Source organism: Phaseolus vulgaris, chromosome 3 (genome assembly GCF_000499845.2).
Source record: "Phaseolus vulgaris cultivar G19833 chromosome 3, P. vulgaris v2.0, whole genome shotgun sequence".
Lineage (NCBI taxonomy): Eukaryota > Viridiplantae > Streptophyta > Magnoliopsida > Fabales > Fabaceae > Phaseolus > Phaseolus vulgaris.
Genome location: NC_023757.2, coordinates 4,963,500 through 4,990,570, shown reverse-complemented (window position 1 = coordinate 4,990,570; position 27,071 = coordinate 4,963,500). Strand labels below are relative to the sequence as shown.

General features: G+C 30.0%; 3 protein-coding genes and 1 non-coding gene across 5 annotated transcripts; 3 read left to right on the top strand and 1 right to left on the bottom strand.

Annotated features, from left to right (window-relative positions):
* The first annotated feature begins 3,443 nt into the window (after window positions 1–3,443).
* Window positions 3,444–8,067, top strand: LOC137806384 (probable methyltransferase PMT5). 2 transcript variants are annotated; one of them, XM_068606462.1, is made up of 10 exons: window positions 3,444–3,671; window positions 3,814–4,634; window positions 4,812–4,935; window positions 5,121–5,361; window positions 5,495–5,720; window positions 5,870–6,032; window positions 6,128–6,429; window positions 6,925–7,057; window positions 7,219–7,421; window positions 7,760–8,067. In XM_068606462.1, the coding sequence occupies exons 2-9, from the start codon at window positions 4,123–4,125 to the stop codon at window positions 7,366–7,368; spliced, it is 1,851 nt and encodes a 616-aa protein (XP_068462563.1). In that variant the 5' UTR covers window positions 3,444–3,671; window positions 3,814–4,122; the 3' UTR covers window positions 7,369–7,421; window positions 7,760–8,067. The 2 variants fall into 2 exon arrangements, with proteins under 2 accessions (XP_068462563.1, XP_068462564.1); XM_068606463.1 differs by having other exon boundaries at window positions 7,525–8,067.
* Window positions 8,068–9,805: 1,738 nt separating this feature from the next.
* Window positions 9,806–11,787, bottom strand: LOC137806385 (putative pentatricopeptide repeat-containing protein At1g26500). The gene has a single exon (XM_068606464.1). The coding sequence runs from the start codon at window positions 11,690–11,692 to the stop codon at window positions 10,196–10,198; it is 1,497 nt and encodes a 498-aa protein (XP_068462565.1). The 5' UTR covers window positions 11,693–11,787; the 3' UTR covers window positions 9,806–10,195.
* A 1,841-nt stretch (window positions 11,788–13,628) lies between these two features.
* On the top strand, window positions 13,629–17,133 carry LOC137806383 (14-3-3-like protein GF14 iota). The gene is made up of 7 exons (XM_068606460.1): window positions 13,629–13,813; window positions 14,896–15,202; window positions 15,580–15,667; window positions 15,770–15,879; window positions 15,970–16,118; window positions 16,704–16,750; window positions 16,869–17,133. Exons 1-7 carry the CDS (start codon window positions 13,741–13,743, stop codon window positions 16,872–16,874), a joined length of 780 nt encoding a protein of 259 aa, XP_068462561.1. The 5' UTR covers window positions 13,629–13,740; the 3' UTR covers window positions 16,875–17,133.
* An 8,009-nt stretch (window positions 17,134–25,142) lies between these two features.
* LOC137808858 (U5 spliceosomal RNA) lies at window positions 25,143–25,257 on the top strand. The gene has a single exon (XR_011080756.1). It is a non-coding gene; the product is annotated as a U5 spliceosomal RNA (small nuclear RNA).
* The last annotated feature ends 1,814 nt before the right edge of the window (window positions 25,258–27,071 follow it).

The window sequence follows — 27,071 nt, the reverse complement described above, 5'->3', positions numbered from 1 at the left end:
TTTCTTGATGAAGTTCAGAAGGTCAACATTGTTGTATTCTAGGAAGACATGCATCCTTAGCTTCTAGAGATCATACTTCTCTCTCCCTTGAACAAGGATAGCTTGTTGATAGCTTGTCCTTCGAATTCCATGAGTTTTCCTCAGATTTTTCCTCAAAGTCCTCTTACGAACTAATCCCTGAACCTATTGTAGGAACATTTGGCTCTATGTCTTAAGCAAACAACTTAAGAATTTTCGCTAATAAAAACACTTTGGTTACAACGAGTTTCAACACCTTTCCATAAATAAGTATTCTACACTTCTTCAAGTACAAGTATTTTTCACCTTTTCAGGTATAGATATTATTTTACACCTCTTTAAGTACAAGTATTTTGCATCTCTCCAAGTATAAATATTATACACCTTTATATTAGTCTTAATCTCTCATAAGACTAGAACCTCTCAAGATATGAAAAAACATTATCAAAAGAGAGAACAATCAAATCTCATTGGGTATACTTCACAAATTGAAGAATTTACAATAGATAGCTCACAACCCCACTTACTAGACGTTCTATATTCAACAAATATACAAAACTACTTTCTTTTTTGTTCTTGTATTTCTTGTATCTCTTGTTGTTCTTTTCTATATCACGGTCTTCAACTTCTAGCTCCTTATATGACCTTTGAAAGATGATCGTTGAAGCTTGAATTTGCATTTCATCATTTTGGTATTAGACGTTCCCAAAGGAAAGTCTTGCTTTGAATATTTCTTGTACGTCTTAACTTTTTAATTAAATACAAGTAACAATCACACTTGAATCAATGCAAAAACAACAAGATTCTCATATTCAAGAAATCTCCCTTAGTCAAGAATGTATGATCCAAATAAACTCCAATAATTACTCTAAGAAAATAGTTTCACATAGAAGATAAACTCTCTTGAAAAATTTTAAGTGTCTACTTGAATTGGATTTCAAAATTTCAATTTAGATACTCGAAAAAAAATACAATTATATAATTTGTTTTTTCAAATTTAATATTTTGATTTCACTTAAAGTAAAAATAATATATTATTCGCATGTTCAATCTCTTAAAACGTAACAGACAAACAACCTTCTAAAAGCACACAAATTTTCAGTCTATTAATAATTAGTTCTAACAAATTAAAAATACTTCTTAGAATGATTTTGGATTTTAAGTAATTTCAATAGATTGACTAAAATATTCAACTCGCTAAGAAGAGAAACATACTCATACAAAACATAGACTCACACACTATAGATACTAAATCTTCATTCTTCAAATTTAATTGTTTAATTTATTCAAGATCATTAATATTTCAATTAACTTCACTTCCATTTTAAAAATTTATTATAATAATATAATTATTCTTAACTCTTATTCAAAAACTAATTTCTATTTATCAATTTACACTAATGTAGAAAAATTTATTTACGATAGTTAATATACAACGATTTTATTGTTAGACGTTGTCCATCAAAATATGATGACATTCTAAAATTAAAACAAAAGTATACACGATAATTCTACGTAAAATCGTATATTTCAATTAAATAATTAGATATATCAAAATATTAACAATGATTGAATAAAAGAACTAAAAATAATAAATTATAATAACCAACACAAATTTCAAAATTTAGTGTTAACTATGATATATAAGATTTTTGTATTTACAATAAATTTTTTATATATAAATTAAAATAAAATTTAAAAAACTATATAATGTTTTACTATTTAGTTTTTTATAAATAAATTTTATCTTATAAAATATCAATTATATCTGTTTATATTTTATTTTTTTTATAAAGAAATTACCATTTCTTAATGTGTGATTCATATTTTTTTAGTAGATGAAAATAAAAGAAAATGGGTGAAATATAAAGAGATGAAAAGTAATGTGCATAAAAAAGTGAATTGTCCCTAAATGGGCCAACATGTACACGTAATCCCTCATTTTTAGCCGTCCGTTTCGCTGACATGTACACTCTTCAGTTCTTTTTTAATTCTCATTTTTTTAATCTTTTTATTTATTATTTCTTAAATTCTAAAATTACTTATTTTTTATATTATATCCTTAATTTAATTAATATAAAGAGAACAAAATATTTATAATAAGAAAGAAAACGTAATAATAATAAAATGGAAAAGATATATGTAATAAGTAATTCACTTAAAACTATATTAAAATAGAAAGATTAAATTAATTTATTGGTTTAGATGGAAAAATGTTAAATAATTATTTTAATTCATGATAAAAATATGGTGATTAAAATTTTATTTTAAAAATAATTGTAAACTTAAACTATTTAAGCACTAATTACAGTATTTGGTATCACTGAAATAATTTTTTAACAATATATTCTTTAATATCGAATCAAGTAATAATGAGTAGATATATTGCAAGCTAATTTCGCAGTATATTATATATTTTAAAATTTTCATAAGTTGTTAGTTGAAGTAGTAGTAAACTTATATCTTAGGTATAGTTTTAAATTTGAATTTTGAAAAAAAAAAACAATTAAAAACACATTAAAAATGATTAGTAAAACTCTTCAAAAATTAATCATTAAAACAGGATTATTATATTAAAATAAGGAGTGAGGTTTGAGATTTTTTTACTAAAATGTAATTTCTATCGTTAGTTATGATTTTGGGTAAAAGAAATTTATGAAATAGGTAAATCGTATATTATACGGACGATTTTAAAATGAAAGTTGTATTTTTTAAGTCGAAAAAGATTTTACGTAAAAGTTTCACTTCATCCATACGATTTTGTCAATTTTGTTAAAAAAAATTGAAAAAAAAATATTCGTAATTGATGAAAACAAATTATACTTTTGTAAAAAGTTTGAAGTATGGATTAGTGTATTAAAATAAGTAGTGAAATTTTTTAACTTGATTTTAATATTGTACACATTAAAACTTTTTTCGTAGATTTTCATATTTTTACCATGTAAGATGTGTAAAATGTATAGAGTTAATACTTTAAAAAGCAAAGGTATGTCATTATCACTCTACACTCCGAATGCTGAATACCATTTTTACCTACTTGAACGTTGGAGTATTTACTGCAAGTACCTTCTCATTTGGCATTCACCTGAGATTGAGGTCTGAAGGATTCCCATGAAACCCTAGCAACCCAAAGGAAAAGAAAAGACCAAGCCCTTGAATAGTTCTTTAAGCCAATCTCCCTACGAAATATTTTATTATTTCAATAAATGTGAGATAATCAATTATATTCAAAATTATTCAATTATTTTGTTTTTTTAATCTAAAAATTGAACAAGTAAAATCTAATTTATTATTCAAGTGATAATCAATTATTAGATAGACTCTATTTTGAAAGTAATATTTTTGGATGGGTAAGAAACTATATACGTGAGGTTAAGAAAATATAAGAAACATGATATATATGTTTCCTAAAGTTGAAGGTGCGTAGTGGGAAGAAACAATCATTAAAGAGCAATTATTCTTATTCGCTTTCGTTTCCCAACACATTTATGAATGCTTGTTTTATTTTTTAATGTGATGATCTGTTCTATCAATGATACTTGCCATTTATATAAATGCAAAAACCACCAACATCACATCACAACAAAATTCAACTTAATTCCCTCAAATTGCTTTATCAATCTCACTCTCTTCTTAACTAACTCAATTCTTTGGTACCAACCAAACCCTAATTCTCCATTTCCCTTGTTCTTCTGCACTTAATTTATTAGCTTTGATCTGATCGGTGTTAGTTGTCAATTTTTGTTTTGTTTTATGAATTGTTCTTTTATGTATCCTTTTGAATTTGTGTTGCAGGTGATCTGATTGGTTGTGTAAGTATTGGGTTTGATTCAGAATTGGGAATTTGAATTGAGAAATTTGAGCACTTCTTTTTGCACCATATTTGGGGTTTTGATGAATCCTTTGGCATTCCTGCGTTATTGGGGAAGGAGTGTGAGCTATTGTTTCAATGCTTTGAGGGATAGTGAGGGTTTCATAGAATCCTGTGTTATGTTATGATAGGTTGTGGTTTTTCCCTTTGCTTGCTGCTCTTGGAATTCTGGGTTGGTGGCATTTGGTGTGGGTTTTGAATCTGTTTGTCAAAGGAAGCTAAAGGATTTGGACATGAGAAGCTCGTGGTTCAATAAGTTATCCATCATCATTGGCCATAAATCCCCTGTGAACTGGTTATTCTTGTGCCTGATCAGCTTGCTTCTGCTGATTTTTGTTCTAGGTTCGTCTTCTTCTAATATTGTTGATCTGGCACCTCATGTTCCGGTGTCTCTCATATACACAAACTATAGGAGGGTTAAGGAACAAGCGGCGGTTGATTATTTAGAGCTAAGGTCTGTGGCAAGGGGTATCTCTAGACAAAGAGAATTTGACCTCTGTGGCAAGGAAAGAGAGAATTTTGTGCCTTGTTACAATGTTTCAGCCAATTTGTTATCTGGGTTTAAAGAAGGAGAAGAGTTTGATAGGCACTGTGAACTGTTAGTTGAAGCAGAAAGGTGTTTGGTTCGTCCTCCTAAGGAATATAAAATTCCCTTCCAATGGCCAACTGGCAGGGATGTTATATGGAGTGGAAATGTAAAGATAACCAAAAACCAATTTCTTTCATCTGGAAGTATGACCAAAAGGTACTTCTTTCTCTATGCCAATTACTAGAGTGAAATGGAACCTCTTTTGGCTAAAATAGTGTTTTGACTATAACAATGGACTGCTTCAAGAAAAGCACTGCAACTTTTGCAAGGAGTTTGTTAATATATTATTATTAAGGTTTTTCTATTTCTATAAATTTGCAATAAATTATCTAGGTTAATGCTTCTAGAAGAGAACCAAATTGCTTTCCACCCGGAGGATGACCGTGTGAAAGATTACTCTCGTCAACTTGCACAGATGATTGGCTTGGGAAGTGACAAAGAGTTTCCTCAAGCTGGTGTAAGTCTTCCATTTATCCTCACTCACAAGTTCTTCTCCTTTGGGGATCATAATGTTTGACAAAGCTGGTTTTGGGGGAAAATGATATAGTGTGTAGTAAAGTCTCTATTTGATTCTCATTACGAATTTTTATGTCTTTGTTGCATAATAGATATGGCTGCTCTATATTGATCACTTTATTGCAGGTTCGCACTATACTAGACATTACTTGTGGATTTGGTAGCTTTGCAGCTCATTTGGCATCACTGAATATAAGGACAGTTTGCGTTGCTGCATATGAGGCAACAGGTAGCCAGGTTCAGTTGGCCCTTGAGAGGGGCCTTCCTGCTGTGATTGGCAACTTTGTTGCAAGACAACTTCCATTTACTTCATTATCATATGACATAGTTCACTGTGCTCAATGTGGCATCTTTTGGGATGAAAAAGGTAATTCCATTATGTTACTGCTAATGTGAACTAGTGAGTTGTCTTTGCTTCCTGAGTATTAGACTTCTCTGGGGATTTTTGTCTTTATGAATTTCTATCTTTATTTTTGCTCTAACATTGACTTGTTCAACAGATGGAATTTTCCTCATAGAAATTGACCGTGTTCTTAAACCTGGAGGATACTTTGTGTTAACCTCGACCCCAAGCAAGACACAGGAAAGTTCATCAAAAATGAAAAGGAGGAATATGTTGAAGCCAATGGAAGAACTGACCCAGCAACTCTGTTGGACTCTTCTAGCTCAGCAAGATGAGACATTCATCTGGAAGAAAACTGCTGACATCAATTGCTATGCATCTCGGTAAAGATAGTTGATAATATTAACTATAGAATGTTTATTTAAGATTACTAATACCAACTACCATTAGCTCTGTAAAGGCTTGTTCTATGGGTCTCTTGAAGTAGTCTGCTGCCATAATTCTTTTAGTGACATGTTCCCTTACACTGCAGAAAGAAGCATGCTATACCATTATGCAAAGAATATGATGATGTTCAATCATATTATCGGCCTCTTCAACCATGTATAAGTGGGACCTCTAGCAAGCGCTGGATTCCAATACAGAATAGATCCTCTGGATCGGATTTAAGCTCTGCGGAACTTAAAATTAATGGAAAGTATTGTTTGTAAATGCTTTCAGATGATTTTGTTGCAACCCCTTCCGTGCTACTGCTTTGCCTTTTCATTGACATCTCTCTACTGTAGCAGGAGTTCAGTCTGAAGATTATTTTGAAGACTTAAAATTCTGGAGATCAACTCTCAAGAACTATTGGTCTTTGCTTACACCTCTAATTTTCTCCGATCATCCAAAGAGACCGGGAGATGAAGATCCATTACCTCCATTTAACATGATTCGTAATGTAATGGACATGAGTACTCAATATGGGGGGTTGAACACTGCCCTTCTGGAAGAGAAAAAATCAGTTTGGGTCATGAATGTTGTTCCTGCTACAGTGTCTAATTCACTTCCTCTTATACTAGATAAAGGTTTTGTTGGTGTTATGCATGACTGGTAAGTTGCTTTTTGTTCTTGGCCTAGGCAAGTTGTGGAGAGGAAGGTTGTCAAACTCAATAGTCTACATAAACATGTGGGGGTTGCTAGACTCGACTGAAATATAATAAATAATATTTAAAAAAACTATTAATGACATTACACATTACATAATACTTTTAATACAACAATGATTTAGCATTTTAACTCTGTTATAAAGCAAACAAGCAAGAACAATGATAAAGTGTGATAATACATTAGTTCTACCAAACTACAACAAATCATATTTAAATAATGAAAAGTAAGTTCTAAAGTGTGAACATTTAAAAAAATAAAAAATGTTAATTTCTTCAGATCATCTGAGTCCTAGTAAAAAACTTTGTTAGTTGCGGGGGTTTAAAAATTATTCTTGATTTTGCATCTTAACTTTCTTGTAAGAGTTTGAGTTGAATTTGACAGTAAGTGCACTAGTGAAATAAATGGTTTCGTATATGTGATCTGGTGATCGATCTTTAGGTGTGAACCTTTCCCTACGTACCCCCGGACGTATGATATGCTTCACGGGAGTGGACTTCTTTCTCATATCACTTCAGAGAGATGCAGCATGATGAACCTATTCTTAGAGATGGACAGAATACTGCGTCCAGAGGTATCACTGTCTCCCTTGTGTTTTTTGTCATAACTATTTTGAACGATCAATGTGGTAACTTGAGTTACTAGGACCCCATAGGCACAATGTTTTACTATGAAGCAAGGGTGATACACAGTTTTGAATTCTTTATTGACATGATATATTACATGGCTTGGTAGGGATGGGTCATTCTTTCTGATGACAAGCGAACTATAGAGATGGCACGCGCACTCACTGCACAAGTACGTTGGGAAGCAAGGGTAATTGATCTTCAGAATGGAAGTGACCAGCGACTTCTTGTTTGCCAGAAACCATTTCTGAAAAAATGACTGGATTTGCCACATTATGCTCACCCTGGCGGATGAACTCATGTTTTGCTCTGGTAATTCTTCTTAACTTCTATTGCACTTAGTGATGGTGGCATTTAATTCTACATAAAATTAAAAATCATCAGATGCTGTAAAACTCTAGTGTTGGTGATGTAGGACATGGAATCATGGAATCTGCATAGGTCTTGATATGGATTCTTTTGTATACTAGTACCAGTGTAAATGTATTTGTCAAACTAAGCTTCGTTATATTGCTTCATTAATTGTGTGTGGAGAGTTGGAATCTAAACATCCGTGATAATTGTTACTCTGCAAGAAACACTGGTACTTTTGGAACTGCCACTTTGTCTGCACACTAAAATGCAATTTTTGGTTGCTATTTCAATTTCAGGGAGTGAATTGTTCTGTAGGGCATGTTGTATATACTGCTTGGAGCCCTGACGTTTTTCTATATTTTTGTGCAATTTGGTCGGAGAAATGTGGAAGAATTGTCAAGGTTCACATTGAACTTAGCTCCATTTCATTGTTTTTTGTCTGATGTGTTTGCATTAATTCATTCATTTATATCTTGTTAGCAATTTTTTCCCTAATGATCTTTTTTATCATTGGACGTGAATGGCTTCTTGTTAAACAATCCCAATGATTTTTATGAGAATATGAATGGCCACGAAATTTAAAAATGATTTTGAGGTTGCAGCATATGCAGAGCATTTTTATTTATTCATAACTGTTAACTTCTGTAAATCCATGCTCAGTTTCTCTACCTTTGCAGAAATCATTTACTTTCATATTTAATGTTACTAAATGAGCTATGAATTTAAAATAAATGACTTGTCTCACCTAAATTAAGATTAACTGAAGATTGAGAAAATAATGAAAATGACTAATTTTAAAGACTATTTTAGATGTTTGTTGTAGTAATATGCTTATCAGAAAAAACACTTCTGCACATATTAAATAACAGTGAGTGCTTATGAAAAGATTTTTTTATCAGTAAAGAGTTTGGGTTAATTGAAGCTTAATAAAACAATAGATGTCGAAAGTGAAATTCGGACTCATTCTTATAAAATATGCACACCATTCTTATCAACTAAATCAATTTTTGCTGGCTTTTAAGAAATGAACTGATACATCATCTCATCTTCAAAATATCTACTATTTTCACATCACACTTTCTCACTAACATGCATATAATTTTAACTGTCACTAATTTGTTTACTAAACCTGTGCAGTTTTGATTTGATTTGTAAGCACCACTTTAGGAAGAAATCGTACTTTAAAAACTCTTATGTTTAATTAAAAGTCGTAATTTGAAATCATGATTTTGTTTCACTTTTAAGGAAGTCGTACTTGAAGACTTCCATTTTCTAATTTTAAAATTTTAAAATTTATTCCTTTTTATAAACATATTTTTTTAAAATATTTTTAACAATTTCATTAATTAATTAAAATTTAAATATAAAAAATTAAATAAAGAGAAATCATATATTAAAAGCATGATTATATTAATAATAAAAATAAAGTGAATCATATATTTAAAACACAACGTGTGATGACTAAAAAAATTGAAGATCGTAATCTCAAAACATGATTCTTCCTTTTTAGTCTAAATTTCAATGTTTACTAGTTACACATTTGTGTAATTTAAAAAAAAAATAACTTTTTGGGTAAATTTAAATAAAAAAATTACCCGTTTGGTAAAAAACACAATTAACTTATCAAAATTGATGTTACCTCCAAACTTTGATATTAACTTCCGTCAATCTAATTCATTCTAAAATTATACTTCCTTTACAATGCATAAGCTTGCTATAACAAAAGTAGTTCAACTTTCTTAAGGTATAATAATTCTAAATCACAAAAACACTTCAAACTGAGTTGTATACATAGAAGTTCAGATCAAACAAAAGCAAATTGGGGTCTTAAATTTCTTAAGAGACTAGCTTGGTCATCATCTATAATTTTATAAAGAAAAATTAGACGTGTACAACAAATTCAGAAAAGAAAATATCCATATATTAAATTGAAAACAAGGTTTCATACCATCACTCTCAAGCATACATGAGCATATGGAATGTTTTACTAAATAACTTTGAAATGATTAACCAAATGTAATTTGAGAGGGTGGATTGCTAGAATCTTCCACTCCCTTCCTTATTCTGCTCCTCAACATAACTCAAAGCAGAAGATGAACTTCCAAAATTAGCTCACCAAAAGAGCAAGACATAATGGAGTGGAAAATAGATCAACCCCAAGAGAAGTGGAGTAAACAAAAGGACCTGTTATTAATCATTTTAAGTACAAAATTATGAATCCAGCACAGTATATGCTGTCCAATCCTTAAAATTAGTGAAGCATGACCGACATAATCACAAAACAATAGACCTGCACTATTGCAGTGATCTTTTAGGGTTGGATTATCTTGGAAACATGAATGTACTAGATGCCTTTCTACCCTCATTCTCTTTTTTCCAAAAACAAATAAATAAACATAACTACAAATGAAAGTATGCAAAAAATCCTCAGTAACAGTAAATGGCACATTCTCATCCTAATCCATTATTTATGAATGTATTCATATAAACCTACAAATAATTGGGGGAGGCTAGTGTTTGTACCTGAAACTGGAAAACCGATGATATGTAATATTTAACAGCATGTATACCTGAATCATGTGCTCCTTGCAGGACAGATTTCTCCACTGTTGCAAAGCTTAAAAATTTGGACATTTCATCACTCTCCTGCTTCATTTGTAATAAACTTGTGTCTTTTTACATAGATTTACGTAGTCCATAGATTTACACAGCCTGATAATCAGTATCTGATATCAGTCCTTAGTATCTGCAGCAGTTGGACTTCTGTTTTTTCTCCTATCTCTAGTAGCCATTTTCTGCCCATAACTCTCAAGTATGTCTGCCAAATCAAACAGCCCCACCTCTCTCAACTTTTTGGCCACCTCCTCAAACATACACACACCTTCCTCGTTTGAAAAGTAGTACAAAAACTTGTTATAATCAAATCTTGGCACCTCCATTCCTCTGTTCATAACCCTCTCCACATACTTAGTAGCTTCCCGTGACTTCCCTGCCTTCACCATACCCCCAACAAAAATAGTGTCAAAATTAACAAGCGGATCAGACCCCTTCCTCCCCCTCCTCCCCAAATGCCCTTGCAGCAGCATTATGTATGTGTGCATATTCGGCTCGCAACCTCTCCTTAACATCTCCCTAAACACCTGCGTCGCCTCACTCGCCCTTCTCAGCCTCAAAAGCCCCTTCATCAACCCATGATACACGCTCAAATCCGGCTCCTCAATCCCCTCAACAACTTGATAAGCCTCTCTAACCCTACGCCTAGTCATAAGTCCATACACAATATGCCCCAGAGTGGAGTTATCAACTCGAACACCCCTCTGGCGCATTTCCTCAAACACCTCATGCGCCTGTGCCATCATCCCCTTCTTACACAACCACCTAATCACTAGCCCATAAGTTGAAACCCCAAGTTCATCCATCCTCTTGAACCTCATTGTCTCAAAGAGCCTCAGAGCCTCACCATACTGATTCACCTTAAAAAAGGCCTCCATCATTTTCTCAACAGCATCCATATCAGGCTCAAACCCCTCATCCTCCATCAAATTCCAAATTTTTGAAGCCTCAACCAAATCACCCTTATCACAGTACCCTCCAACCAACCACTTGTAAGTCACCCCATCAGGCCTAACGAACTCCCGCAACTTGAAAACAACAAACTTTGCCTCCTCAACAAGCTTGCACTTACACATTGCCTCAACCACATTGTTCAAAGTCCCCAACTTGTATTCACACCCATTGGAATTCATCAAGTGGAAAAACTCCACGCACTTCTTGAGCTCCCTTGCACCCCCCAAAATCCTCAACGCGATCACGAAGGTCTTGTCGTTAACGAGACGACGACACGCCACGTCGTTGAGGAGTTCCCAGAAAAGGTCGATGTTGCGAGACTTGCCTACGACGTCGAGCATCTTGTTGGTGGAGACGGTGGTGTGCTTGAAGCCAGGCTGGGACTCTGTGTAGAGGAAGAAGCGGTAAACGGGACGCCATGAATACGGGAATTTGTTGCATACTTGAAGGAAGAACTCGTGGGTGAGTTCGAACTCGCACGATACGAGTTTGGAGGTGAATCGTGACTCGGTCGAGTTCTGCTGCTGGTAGAGGACGGTGCAGACTCGGAGGAGGTGGTCCGGGTTCACCGGAGAAATGGGGTGGTGGTGAAGGCGGCGGAGGAGTTGGAGGGAGAAGGGGTTTGAGAATGTTAGCATGGCGGTTCGCCGGAGAAGAAGCATTTGATTTGTGGTATGTGTGTGGGACTTAACATTTACTGAGTAAAGCAAATGTTGAGGTTAATGTTAGAAATAACAATTCCTTATGCATATTATTCTTCACTTAGTATTCGTTTTTTTCATTTTTATTATTTATATATATATATATATTAATATTAAAATTTGAATAAATAATATCATTATTCGTATATTTATATTATAAGTATAAATTTATAATTTATTTTAATTATTTGTGACAGTTTATCAGATTTTTTATTTTTATTATTATATATGTTTTATTTAAAAGAAATATAGATATTTATATATATATATATAGGTACAGACATACTATAAGTATATCTTATCAATAAATCATAAAATAATACTTAACATGACTTTTGAGGTAATTATTAGTGTAACAGATAAGTAAAAAGATATTAACAACACTTTTTCTAATATTTTGTTTAAAATAGGAAGTAAATATGAGAAAAATTAAATTATTTGAATTAAAGTAAATAAAGTGACGGTGAAAAAAAAAATTATGAAAGTTATGATTTGATTAATTATTATTTTTTAATTAATAAAATTTAAGATTATTAATTTGTCTTGTGTTTAAAATTAATATATATATATATATATTAATTAGTTGTTTGTAATTAAAATATGAATAGAAAAAATATATAATATTATAATAATATCCTAGAAAATAATAATAATCGTATAATAAAATATGTATCATTTAAATTACAAAAGTCGTTAATTTGATGTTACAAGACAGAATTCTTTCATGAACATTATTAAAATGTGTATTGATATTGAGGTTCATAATTTTTATTTTTAAATAGATTTAATATGTTCATTCAATAAAGTTGTACAATAATTTTTATTCGAAACAGTAACATTTAATATCACTTAGACTCATAACTGATTATCAATCAATTATGATATAGGAATAACTGATTACTTTAAAAAAAACACATAATTAATTATGACAAAGATAATAAATTATACTTTAAAAAATAATCAATTATAACGTATGAATAATCAATTATCTTTTAAAAAATAACTTATAATCTTGATCATTTAAATAACTTACAAATGGTATCTTTTCTTTTCTCTAATGTGATCAATTTGTGGGTAAGGACAATTGATTACTAGATCTTAATGCACCATGCTTCAACAAAGCTTATTAAAAAACACCATCAAACAATGCTCTTAAAACATCATGGGTTTTGACATAGAAAAGTTAAGGGTAATATGATATTCTAGAAGACATTCATATGACTTTCGATGCATTTCTTCCTTCACATGCGAGGAGAGAATTATTTTATTTTCTTGCATTTCCTCACAAAATATCCGCATATCCATATACATAAATAGTATATCATACAAAAATATAATGCAAAATTTACATTGAAGATCATTAATTTTGATGATCCCACTATCTCATAATGATTTTTTTTTTTGTCTGAATTAGAAGTGAAATGGAGTAAAACTATAATTCATACTAAAAAAGAGGATTGTTGGTAAAAGAGTAAAAGAGAGAAAACCAAAAACATTACTCAAATAAACAAATTTATCACTTGAATAGTTTTACTTATGTGTCATTATTAACATTTAGTAATCTAATTAATTTATATTTGTGATACTGTTTTATTACAACAAAGAAATTTATGACATTTATTGAATTTTGCCTGAAAAGATTAAAGAGTGCAATGATATGAAATTGATAAAAAAAGAATATGAAAAAAAATTAGAAGTGAAAAGTGAAAGTGCATAGTAGTGGTAGATGAAATAATAAGCAAAAATCACAGATAAGCATCTTCTCTGTGAGTCATTCACGATTTGCGCGGTTTCTCTTTCAAACAACGAGATCCAACGGTTGAGATTTCGGTCTCCCTTTGACCCCCACAACATGCTCCATCCAAAACCACTATATAACATCTCCATCTTCTTTTTTCTTCTTCCTTGCATCACCCAACATTCCCCTCTTCTTCTTCTTCTCCTTCTTCTTCTTTGCCCCCTTTTCTGTGTTTGTCCTTTTCCTCGCTTTCTGATCTCTCTCTACCACCATGGCTGCCGAGAAAGAGAGAGACACACAGGTTTACTTGGCCAAACTTGCCGAGCAGGCTGAGAGATACGAAGGTCTTTGCACCCTTTGCTTTTAATCTGAGATTTTCTTTCTCTTTTTCTTTTTTTATTATTTTGATTCGCTGTTTTTCTATGGTTCCTTGATGGGGTTCGTGATTTGATGCTGGCATTGGTATGGATCTGTTTTTTTGGAGCGGTTTCGTGGTTCTGTTGGGTTGGGAATGTGGATGGAGAGTCGAAAGATTTGATTTTGAGATGTGGGTTTTCAGTTATTTTATGGATCAGTTTCTGGGTTAGATCGTTTTCCCTGTGTGAAACCCCCCCACTTTTTGTTGATTTATGTTGTGGTAGATGTTCATATGTTAAATATGGTGATTTGATAGGACAAAAGTAAGAGGCGGAAAGACTAGGGCGTGTTTGGTTTTTATTTTCAGAAATTGTTTTTGGTTTTCAAAATGCATCTGAATAAGGTTACTCAGATAGTTGGTGGAGGGTGGTCCAAGGCATAAAAAAGAGTGTAGGATTGAAGGAAAGGTAAAATGAGAGAATGCAAAAGAAAAAGTAGAGTAACTTCTCCCAAAATTGTTTTTGTTTCTTAGAACACTTATTTTGAAAATAATTTGCATAAAGTGATAAAATTTTGGATGAATAATTAATTGGTGGGTGAAATTATTCTAGAAAATAGATTTTAAAATCAAAAGGTGGAAAGGTAATCAAATGGGCCCTAATATTCAAACTGTAATGGGGGCCAATGAGGGAAGACCTTTCAACTCAGAATAGAATGCCGTCCTTTTCTATTTGTACTTGAAAACCCTATTTGCATTGGTACCCTTTTGATGACAAGAGGCAAAACCGGTTCAGTTTTTACCTTTAGAGTGTCATCTTCTTGTCTGATTAGGTGAAGATTAATCTGTTTTCAAATTTATTTAGTTAATTTTGTCTTATTTTGAAACCGGGTAGACAAAGTCTGATTTATGCTCAGAACCTACATTATGTGAGCGTAATTGCTGTTGCATAGAGCATAGTGCATGCCAGTAATCTGTACTTTGAATTTCTAAATGCATATAGATGGTGTTTTGATCATTGTTCTAGTTTTTGTAATAATATCCTTCTGAAACTTAATACTTATTATGCAGAAATGGTTGAGTGTATGAAGAAAGTAGCAAAACTTGATCTTGATCTAACTGTGGAAGAAAGGAACCTCCTGTCAGTGGGATACAAAAATGTCATTGGTGCACGGAGGGCCTCCTGGCGCATAATGTCCTCAATTGAGCAGAAGGAAGAGGCTAAGAGTAATGAGCACAATGTCAAACTGATCAAGAGTTACCGCCAAAAAGTTGAGGATGAACTCTCTAAAATTTGTGGTGACATTCTCACTATTATAGACAAGCACCTGATTCCTTCTTCTGCATCAGCAGAAGCTAGTGTTTTCTACTATAAGATGTGAGTTATGCTGCTACACTTCCTTGTTATGCACTTGATTAATTCAATTCCTTTCCCATTTCGAGTCATTATCTTCATCGCCATATTCTTACGAGTACTTTTTCCCTTGTTACAATTGTCTTTTCTGATTTAAGTCTAAAAAAAGATACCTGGACTAATCTAGGAAGCTTAGAATCTGTATGAATATGATGATTTGATGACCTATTTTTTGTCCCTGATGAACTGTTTGCTGCACCCTTAGCTTGATTGGCTTTCTAGGGACTCTAATGCAATGAACGAGTCTGGATTTATTTGTTTGCATTCTGCTGTACAGCATCTCTTATTGTTATCACATTTTTCTTTGATATTTTGATTTCCTTATTCTTCTTTTGGTCCAGGAAAGGTGATTATTTTCGGTATCTTGCTGAGTTCAAGATTGACCAAGAAAGGAAAGATGCAGCTGAGCAGTCACTGAAAGGATATGAGGTCATCTTTTATCTCTTGTATTTCAGCAATGAACTAGTTCATAAATTATTTATATTATACATTATACTTTCATTTGATTTTCACAAATGTTTTAATTATTAGGCTGCTTCAGCCACTGCAAACACAGATCTTCCATCAACACATCCAATTCGTCTTGGACTTGCACTCAATTTCTCTGTCTTTTATTACGAGATAATGAACTCTCCTGAAAGGTAAAGTTATTGGCTCTCTCATTCTGTATGGATCCATTGAATTGCATTTGTTGCTAGCTCTTGTCTGAATGTCATTACTGCTACTTTCAGGGCCTGCCATTTGGCTAAACAAGCTTTTGATGAGGCAATTGCAGAATTGGACACCCTGAGTGAAGAGTCATACAAGGACAGCACTTTGATCATGCAGCTGTTGAGAGACAACCTGACATTGTGGACCTCTGATTTGCCAGAGGATGGAGGTATTGAAACTTGATATAAGATGCATTTGACTTTTGCCAAGGGAAAGCAACAATATTTTGTACCATATGTTGCTCAATAATGATGTCTTGGAGACAAAAAGTGGTTGATGTGCACTTGTACAATATCATTGCAACAGTATCTCCCACTCTGTCTAGGAAAATAAATCAATTTAGGATGAACAGAAAGAAAAATAAAACTGCATACTCTCTGAGAGATTATCACGTAGGTCATAAGTCACTGGATTTTTACCATTAAATTTCACAAGGTAATTAGTAAAATCTTAAAAAATTACCAAAATGGACAAGTTGTGTCTCTATTACTTCAGTTTTGTACTGAAGTTGTGCCAAAGTGGTACAACTTGACTCCAACCGAATTCGTGTCACATTTACACAACTTATTATTTTGATAATTTTTTAAAATTTTACATATTGTTAATAAGTGAAATTGCACCTTTTTAAAAAAATCCAAGTCTCAATTTCAAGAGTGGTGTCTTCAAATGACAGCGTGATTGTGTTTCCTTTTGTTTGGTTTATACTAACATACTCATACTTGGAACTACTAAAGAAGCTGATGCTATCATGCAGGTGAGGACAACATAAAAGCTGAAGAAGGCAAACCTACCGAGCCTGAGGTGGGTGCATAATAAGTTGTCTCTTTACATGGTTTTATTGTTGAATGTGTGCAAAGCCATTATATATTTACTTTAGTCACTTTTAAGGTTCCTTATTGACACTCTTCTACTTCTGCAGCATTGACCACGATTCGATAGTCAGATATCTAAGGTGTCAAAGAGGGCATTTTTCAGCTTTTCTTGCAATGGATTTGGACCAGACAATAGGGCCATTTCACAATTCTCGTGCTCTCAGTATCCTACCAAACCCAGAAGATCTATGCCTTTTCTTTTTTACTTCAAACCTTTTTCTTTTTATTGCCTTATCTGTTTTAAGTAAAGTGATCAGTTGGAGCAATGAACAATTTACATTTACCCTTATAAGCATCACAATCCTTTCTTCATTTTGCTTTGCTTCTATTTTACTTCACATGATTATGCTTCCTATATACTTCTAGATAGTAATCATCACAAGCCAATCTATAAATAACATTAATATAAAAAAATGCTAGCAGCACTTGTTCTTAATTATTTTCTTTCTATTGGTTGGTTCAGTAAATTTAAATCAATGAAAGAATTTCGAAAGTGATGAGACTTCAGGGTTGGTTTCTGTCCAATTTGGAACAATGTCAATTATAGAATAATCTTTTAGATTTATTTGGAATCTCCAACTATTTTTGCATAATCTAAACCTAATTAACACGATCAAGATGTATTGGTTTAGTTCATATTAGTTAGGTTCCACAAATGCACGTATGCAAAATTGTATATTAAAAAATAAAAGTAAGATTCACATAATTTTGTAGTTAAAATGCTCATGTAATATGCTTAATATAAACTATGATTATGATTATAATCATTGGTGGAAATTTTTTATTTAATTGATTTGTATTATTAGATTAATAGAGGTTATCCAACCCCATAGGCATTCCTGTTTGTAAAATACTAGCCGTGTAAAATACTAAATCATTCTATAAAAAGAAATGACACCTAATAAAAATAAGTAAAAGAAATAATAAAGAAATTTCAGTAAAAAATACTAATTTATTTTTTACCATGTGCAAAATCTGAAGGAAGGAACTAATGAAACTTTTACAAATGATGTTATTACATGAAGTCACGTAGTGTTCATATAAAGGTTCATTCCTTCCACTCTCTTCATTTCTGTTTCATAAACCCTAGCTCTCTGCATTCCCTCCAAAACTCTCTCATGTTTTTCTCCTCTGTTATGCTTATGTTTCACGTTTTTCTCATTTTTTCTTTTTATTTTTTGAAGAACAGGTTATTCTCTATCATTTATTTTCTACATTGCTTGCTTTTATTTTTTCTGCAGATTCTCTTCATCTGTTTGTTAAGTATAAATTTAATTTTTTGGGTTTTTTTTATCAAAGTTCGTTACTTTTATCATTTATGTTGATTCTTTTAATCTCTTTATCGGTTTGTTTCCTCCATTGTTGTTTTTATGTTTGTTACGTTTTTCGCAACATAAAAATATTTCTTTTTTGGTTTTATTATAAAAAAAAATTATTGCTTTTGGCGTTTCTATTGATATAAGAGATGAGGGCAGATGTTGCAGCTGCTAAATTTGTGAAACCTAAATAGAATAGAGGAGAGAACTTGAGATAGAAGAGAGAAAGTGAGAGAGAGGAGTGATCATGAGAAGGAATGAAGAGATTGAGAGGGGTGCTTAAATAGTGATTAATGATAGCTAATAATAATAATATAGAAATAATTATTGTTTATAAATAAATTAATAAACAATAACAATAACAAAAATTATAATAGGTCATTTATTACAATATTAACAAAATAAATATATTATCCACAAAATTCTTTTAAATATATTTATAATAAATAAAATATTAAAAATATTAAAAAAATATTACGTAAGATTTAAACTATAATATAAAATAAAAATAAAAAATTAATGTTGTACGTGAAATCTGGAAAAAAATAAAAGTGAAATTATAAAACAGTTATTTTGTGTATATTACATTACACGGACATAACAAATATCATAAAGAAAACCATAATTAAAGAGTGTAATAAACATAAACATAATAAATTAAAAATTAAAAATAAAAAACATCTGAATTAAATTAATAAATAAATTACAGATTACAACAAAAAATTTGAATTAGATACTGTCTCAATTTCTATTTACAACAATAATAAAAAAAAAATACAAACTGTCTCAATTTCTATTTACAACAATAAAAAAAAAACTTCATGTCTTCCGCTTAGCAAACTCCAGCAAAATCAGTAAGTGAAATCTGAAAAACAACTTTAATATCATATAACACTTATTTTATGTATATTACATGTGCAGAACAAATACGGTAAAGAAAATCATAAATAAAACAGTATAATAAACATAAACATAACAGTAAAAATAAATATCCAAAGTCCTTAATATAAACATAAAACATAAAACTAAACATCCAAAAACATAAATATCTGAATCAAAAGAACGCTGATGTGCGATGAGGGCTTGTTAGAACACTAAAATATTATTTTATCGCCTTTCCAAAAAGAATGTGCTTGAGAGAAGTTCTTCCGGTCAGGTCCAATCTTCACACTTTTTGCAGGTAAAGGTTTCCATGAAAGGCGATAAAATAATAGTATCTGACCATTTTGCTGAAGCTAAATGTCGTGAACCACTCACCAATGGTCATTTTCAACATTTCTCTGTAACATTATCTCTTCGTCAGAAAAAAATTGTTCTTCATGGGCTTATCTACCTGAGGAATGTGCTATAGAAGTTCTTCCAGTCAGGTCCACCAGATAACTTGATTGAGTTTGACGAAGAGATAATGTTACAGAGAAATGTTGAAAATGACCATTGGTGAGTGGTTCACGACGTTTGACTTCAACAAAATAGTCAAATACTATTATTTTATCGCCTTTCATGGAAACCTTTACCTGCAAAAAGTGTGAAGATTGGACCTGACTGGAAGAACTTCTGTCAAACACATTCTTTTCGGGAAGGCGATAAAATAATATTTGAGTGTTCTAACAAACCCTCATCGCATATCAGAGTTCTTTTAATTATGCGTTGTTATTATAAAAGCCAATGAGACTAATTGTTTCCATGTGCGAGAAACTTGAACAATTTATGTTTTTGTTAAATTAGGGTTATAACTTTGGATGTTTACTTTTATTTTTATGTTTTTTTATTCGGATATTTATGTTTTTGGATGTTTAGTTTTATGTTTTATGTTTATATTAAGGACTTTGGATATTTATTTTTACTGTTATGTTTATGTTTATTATACTGTTTTATTTATGGTTTTCTTTACCGTATTTGTTTTGCACATGTAATATACATAAAATGAGTGTTATATGATATTAAAGTTGTTTTTCAAATTTCACTTACAACAGGATTTTGCTGGAGTTTGCCGCGTTGAAGACATGAAGTTTTTTTTTTATTGTTATAAATAGAAATTGAGATAGTATGATTTTTTTTATTATTGTTGTAAGTAGAAATTGAGACAGTATGTAATTCAAAAAAAAATTGTAATGTGTAATTTATTTATTAATTTAATTCGGATGTTTTTAATTTTTAATTTATTATGTTTATGTTTATTACACTATTTATTTATCGTTTTCTTTATGATATTTGTTCTGCCCATGTAATGTAATATACATAAAATAACTGTTTTATAATTTTACTTTTATTTTTTTTTCAGATTTCACTTCCAACATTAATTTTTTATTTTACTTTTATAATATAGTTTAAATCTTACGTAATTTTTTTTAATATTTAATTTTATTTTTAATTTTAATTTATTATAAATATATTTAAAAGAATTTTGTGGATAATATATTTAATTTGTTAATATTGTAATAAATGACATATTATAACTTTTGTTATTGTTATTGTTTATTAATTTATTTATAAACAATAATTATTTCTATATTATTATTATTAGCTATCATTAATCACTATTTAAGCACCCCTCTCAATCTCTTCATTCCTTCTCATGATCACTCCTCTCTCTCACTTTTTCTCTCTTCTCTCTCAAGTTCTCTTCTCTATTCTATTTAGGTTTCACAAATTTAGCAGCTGCACCATCTCTTATATCAATAGAAACATAAAAAACAATCAATTCTTTATAAGAAAACCAAAAAATAAATCATTTTTATGTTGCAAAAAACGTAACAAACATAGAAGCAACAATGGAGGAAACAAACCGATAAAAAAATTAAAAGAATCGACATAAATGATAAAAGTAACTGATAAAAAAAACCCAAAAAATTAAATTTCTACTTAACAAACAGATGAAGATAATCTGCAGAAAAAATAAAAGCAAGCAATGTAGAAAATAAATGATAGAGAATAACCTGTTCTTCAAAAAAGAAAAAGAAGAAATGAGAAAAACGTGAAAATAAGCATAACAGAGGAGAAAAACGTGAGAGCAAGTTTTGGAGGGAATGCATAGGGTTAGGGTTTATGAAACGAAAATGAAGAGAGTGGAAGGAATGAACCTTTATATGAGCGCTACGTGGCTTCATGTGGTTACGCCATTTGTCAAAGTTTAATTAGTTCCTTCCTTCAGATTTTGCACATTTGGTAAAAAAAAAAATTTACTGAAATTTCTTTATTATTTCTTTTACTTATTTTTATTAGGTGTCATTTTTTTTATAGAATACCCGTGTTGTTATACTACTATTTATTATTCATTAATTCTTAGGCCTTCTAATTTATTCAATGTTCATAAAATGATTTAAATAATATTGAATGAAAATCAATGTCATTATATTTTTATTTTTATATCATCTAAATGTAATGTTACATTATTAACATGTTGTGGTTTCCAAAACACAATGCAATAGAAAATAGTTTTCAAACAATCTCAAAATATTCATATCTATACACACAAAAATGAAATGACATAGAATCTAATCTAAACAGTTTACATCCAAATTTGATTTTATATTCATATAGATTTCTTTCATCAAAGTATACAAAATGTCTTTTTACACAATCAAATAAATTGATTTTACATTGATATAGACTTCTTTCATCAGAGTATAAAAAATAATTACAGAATTTTTTGATCCTTGTATGAATCCTACATTTGAAAGTTCTTTGATCCTACACATTGATCTTCAAATGCAGCCTACACAATAAGCAACAGCGTGGGCATGTTCTTCAAACTGATCTTCATACTGTTCTTCTTCAAATGCAGTCATCACAATAAAGTCTAATAAACCAATATCTAAATATAAGCAGTAACCAATATGACAAATGTCAAAACCAATATCAATGGACAATTCAAATTCAAAAAGAAATTACCTTTGATCAGAAACAGAGAACCAAAGACTAAAAAAATTTGAGAAAAAGCATGAAATGATGGCGAAGAAGATCAAAGTTTGCAACTTGGATAAAAAAAAGCAGAGAACAAAAACAAGAAGAAATTTAAGAAAGCTTTTGCATGTGAGAAAGAAAACTTTTTAATCAGAAACAAAGAACCAAAGACCAAAAAAAAGTGAGAAAAAACATGAGAAAACATATTAACAGACAAAAAATTGAAAGGATGGCAAAGAAGATCAAAGTTTGAAACTTTGATAAAAAAACAGAGAACAAAAACAGAAACAAATTTAAAAAAGCTTTTGCATGTTAGAAAGAAAGTTTTTTTTTTTATCAGAAATAGAGAACCAAAGACCAAAAAATATTGAGAAAAAACATGAGAAAACATATTGACAAACAAAAAATGAAAGGATAGTAGAGAAGATCAAAGTTTGCAACTTTGATAAAAAAATAGAGAACAAAAAACAAATTTTTTGAAGAAAGCTTTTGCATGTGAGAAAGAAAGTTTTTTTTTATTAGAAACAGAGAACCAAATACCAAGAAAAAAGTGAGAAAAAGCATGAGAAAACATATTGACAAACAAAAAATGAAAGAATGACAGAGAAAACTTTGATATAGAGAATAGAGAACAAAAACATAAATAAATTTAAGAAAGTTTTTGCATGTTAGAAAGAAAGCTTTTTTTATCAGAAAAAGAGAACCAAAGACAAAAAAAATATTGAGAAACAGAGAACAAAAAACAAAAAAAAAATTGAAGAAAGCTTTTGCGTGTCAGAAAGAAAACTAATAGAATAGAAAAAGGGGAATCGAATATTGCAGGACCTGTTTGAATGCATGGAGGAACTGTTTGCCATATTTGAACTCAAGAGTAATGATGAAAAACAAACACACTAAATAAGTTGGATGAGATGAACACATGCTTACAAACCGGTAACACAAACTCAACAAAAAGGTGGTAGAATACACTGAAAAAGTTGATGAAATGAACAAATCAAAGAAAGACAAAAATAAAGAGAAATGAAATGAACACATGCTTACAACCCTAGAACACGAATTCAACCTTAGAAACGGTATAAAGATTCCCTCATGCGATGTCAAATGAAAAGAACAAATAACTAAAAAAATGAAAAGGAATGATAAAAGGCTAACATTTTATTCGGAATAATGAAAGACGAAATGAGAAATGAAGGTTTTTCAATTTATGAGAACTTATATAACCTCATAAACCTCATAAAGCCATTTTCAAATTCAAAAATCGCACCATAAGAAACAACCCTAAAAGAAGATATCTCAATTGCTGGTAAGGCAATGACCAGAACGTGTGCAGTGGCCAAATCGGTGAAAGTTGAGGAGAGAAAACAGATATTTTTGGAGGGAATGGAGAAGAGAAAGGTTTTGGAGAAATAGAAAGTGAAGAGGTTCAGGGCAAGGGCGTTTATATCCTAGAACGTTGCTTTGTAAGATGATGTCATTTGTCATGCTTTCATTGGTGTCTTGGTTCAGATCTTTCTCCATTTAGTAAATATTTTTTTAAAAATTTTTTTGGTTGATTTTTCTTTGAATGACATGTGTCCAAAGTTACCTTGTGAGTGAGTTCTATTTGTATTATTTATAGATTATCTTGATCCAAAATATAGGTTATGATACCCCTGACTAAAATGATAATATATTATTACGTTTGGATACTTATACATTCAAAGATAAAAAGAGAGATTTAAATTTTAGTTGTTAGAATTAAATTTCTCTCATTTAAAAAATATTAAATAAATTATAATAAGATGATACCTTATATAAACTTTAAAATACAATAAATGGCAAATAATTCTTCATTGATATAATAAATCCGACCCATACAACACAGTAATAAATAAAACTTACATCCTTAATTTTTTTTTCTATATTTCTTGACAAAAACAGCAATTGAATATTCATCACAAATAATCTCTCAACATATCATATACAAAAATTTGAAGCAAAATCTTTTATCTTAACAATTATTTTAAACAAAAAATTTATTTTCCTTAAATATGTCAATCTCTTTTGGAAGATTATAGATTTCAAGTTATTGTATTCCTCAGTGGTAGCAAATCTCCAAATTATTGTTGGTGTAGTCCTTAATGGTAACAAATATCTATAATAGGACAACTCTTGCTTTATAACATCATTAACCAAATCATATCTCAATGTAAGAAGGTTTCAATATTATGAAACTCTTTATCCTTCCATATTCCAAAAACAATTAAATACGAAACAAAAATCAAGTTAACTTAAATGGTCTGTCACTACCCCTTTCACATCTCATTATATAGTATAACTATACTTATACTATATAAAATTATAAATTTCTATAATTTAATCAATTAAACTATTTACAATATATTATTTATTTAACATATATTTTTTTTAAATAATTTAAATAATAAACAAGTTATTTTATTATTAGTCATAATAAAAGAAAGAGAAAAATGCTTAAAATTTTGAAAGAAAAGTAAATTTAGACCGGAGCTTTGATATATACAATCAATTTCATTCTTATTTTCAATTGTTAAATTTAAACTGTTATGTGCTTAAAAGTCCCACACTATATACTCAATTATTCTTCAAAATATAAAATTGTTAAGCAGGGGGTGTTACTCTGAGAACGTTTTTGGATCCAGGATTTGAACCTAAACAGAAAATTAGCAGTAAATGGAACTTACCTTTTTACTTGATAGCTCTTGAATGTCACTAATAATAATAATAATAATAATAATAATAATAATTAGAACTTCCTCCATCTGTGAAAGTAGATATGACCAAAACAAAACTGTATACATGCATCCAATGGTGACCAAAACTTTTTGTAAATTGATAGACTAACAACCATTGGATATAACCCTAAGGAGTTAAAACTGGGACCAGATTGAGTGCACTGATGAAGCAGTGTGAGATTGACAAAGGAAGAACTTTGAGTCCTTCACAGAAAGAGTGACAGAACGTGAAGGGAGGAGTTCAGTGCTTTGTGTTGTGTTTCTTACTAAGCCCACATCGAAGAGTCTGCTAAACGGAAATGAACAATATAATATAAATCAAGTCAGTATTGCAAAGGAAAAATCACGGAGCCGTGTGATGAGTACATAGCGAATTATTCTTTCGCCTTTTACTAAAGAATACCGTGTTCTCGTCACATCAAGCGGCATACGCCACTTTTTGGAAGGGTTACCTTCGGTGCCCTGCAGTCAAGTTCAAAATTTTTTCAATGTACCCATTAGTTTTATTTTATATAATAATTAACTAACTGTTTTATTTTATATAATAATTAACTAACTGTTTATCTATAAATAATTGTGTTTATTTATTATGAATGATTAATAATTAGAATGTACTGATTCCCTTCTATTTTTTTTTGGTTAAGTACAAAAAGTTAAACCTACTATAATTTATATAATAATAGTAAATAGATTTATAATTGTAAAATTTATATAATTATAAATAGATCTATAATTGTAAGAAATAAAAGGAAAGTGGTAAAAATAATAACATTTAAGATTTTAAAAAATAGAGAGGAGTATAATTGTGATATTGAGATCTATTTGAATTTATTTTCAATTTCTCATATAATTTATTGGGTTTAAGTTTATCTTCTGATTATCTCTCTACCTTTATCTTGCCCCCATCACATCTTGTAAAAAGTCCTCTTGATTATTCTTTGTATGTGTTTCTGTTGTGGATGTTGAGTATTGTCAAACTTACTGTAGTGTGTGCTTATTTGAGTGTTTTAAAGTAATATGTACACATTTAAACATGAGAGTTAAAGAGTATTTTTGTGAAAATTCAATTATCTTTTATTAACCTTTTAACTTAATTAACTCTCTTGTTTGTTAGATTGTGGTGAATATCATTTATAATATTTTTTTTTTTTTTTTACTTTTTGATTAATTGGATGTTGTATTCTGGTTGTAAATTTTAGATATCTTGATAATTATGTTAATTGTATTTGCATTGTATTTTTTTCTTAATTTTTCTATAGTTAAATTCATTATTTTAATTAAAATTCATCTCATTGAACTTATTTGGACTTTACTTATTTACTTATGATTGTTATTTATACTTCACCCTCCATTGAAAGCTAAGATTAAAGATTGATCTATAATGTAATTCACAATTATTCTTGAAGTTTTGATGTTAATTTTATTCTATTTTCATCTCGCAAGCTTGATTTTCCTTAATTTCTTGAAACATGTGTTTTGATGTGAAAAAAGATTGTTTGTTTAATTCAATTTGTATTTTGTTTTCAACAAATAAAGTTTGCTTAATCTCAAGAATAAGAGATTATCATCCATACAAGATATTTAATCTTTGTATGTGATTTTTAAGAATTAATTGATGCTTAATATTTAATTCAAATTTGTTAAAAGATTAAGGATTTGTTGTTTGTTAACTAATGATTGAATCAATTATGGAAGAACTAGAGATGGATGTTTTTTTTATTGAATTATTATATTTTTTTTTATTTTGAATTAACTTTTTAATTGTAAAAAATCACAAAAAAACCCTTTGTGTTGATTTAATTTTTTTGAATTAAAAATATTATAATTTAAAATATAATTAAATGTAAATATGAATATGAACTATAAACACAAAATGAGAAAATGTCCATTATATATTATTTAAATAAATTATAATTTAATGTTAATTTTCTTTCAATATTAGTTATTTTGTGGAAATGTTTTTTTTTCTTAGCATTCATGGAGTGTTGGGATAAACCATTATTTTTATTTAGTTCTTCTTTTGGTCAAAGAATAAAGTAAAAAAATATTTTCTTAGATAAAGATTCAAAATGATAGTAGTGAGATATTATATGTAATTATGTAAGTAATAAATTCTTTTATGTGAAAAAAAATTACATTTGAGGATAATTTTTTAAAAAATTAAAATAATTTTCGTTATTATAAATGATATATATTATAAAATACATAATTATATTTTTTTATATTTTTTTTTTTAATTATTTAGTGTTATATAAATTTGTTATTATGCTATATTACC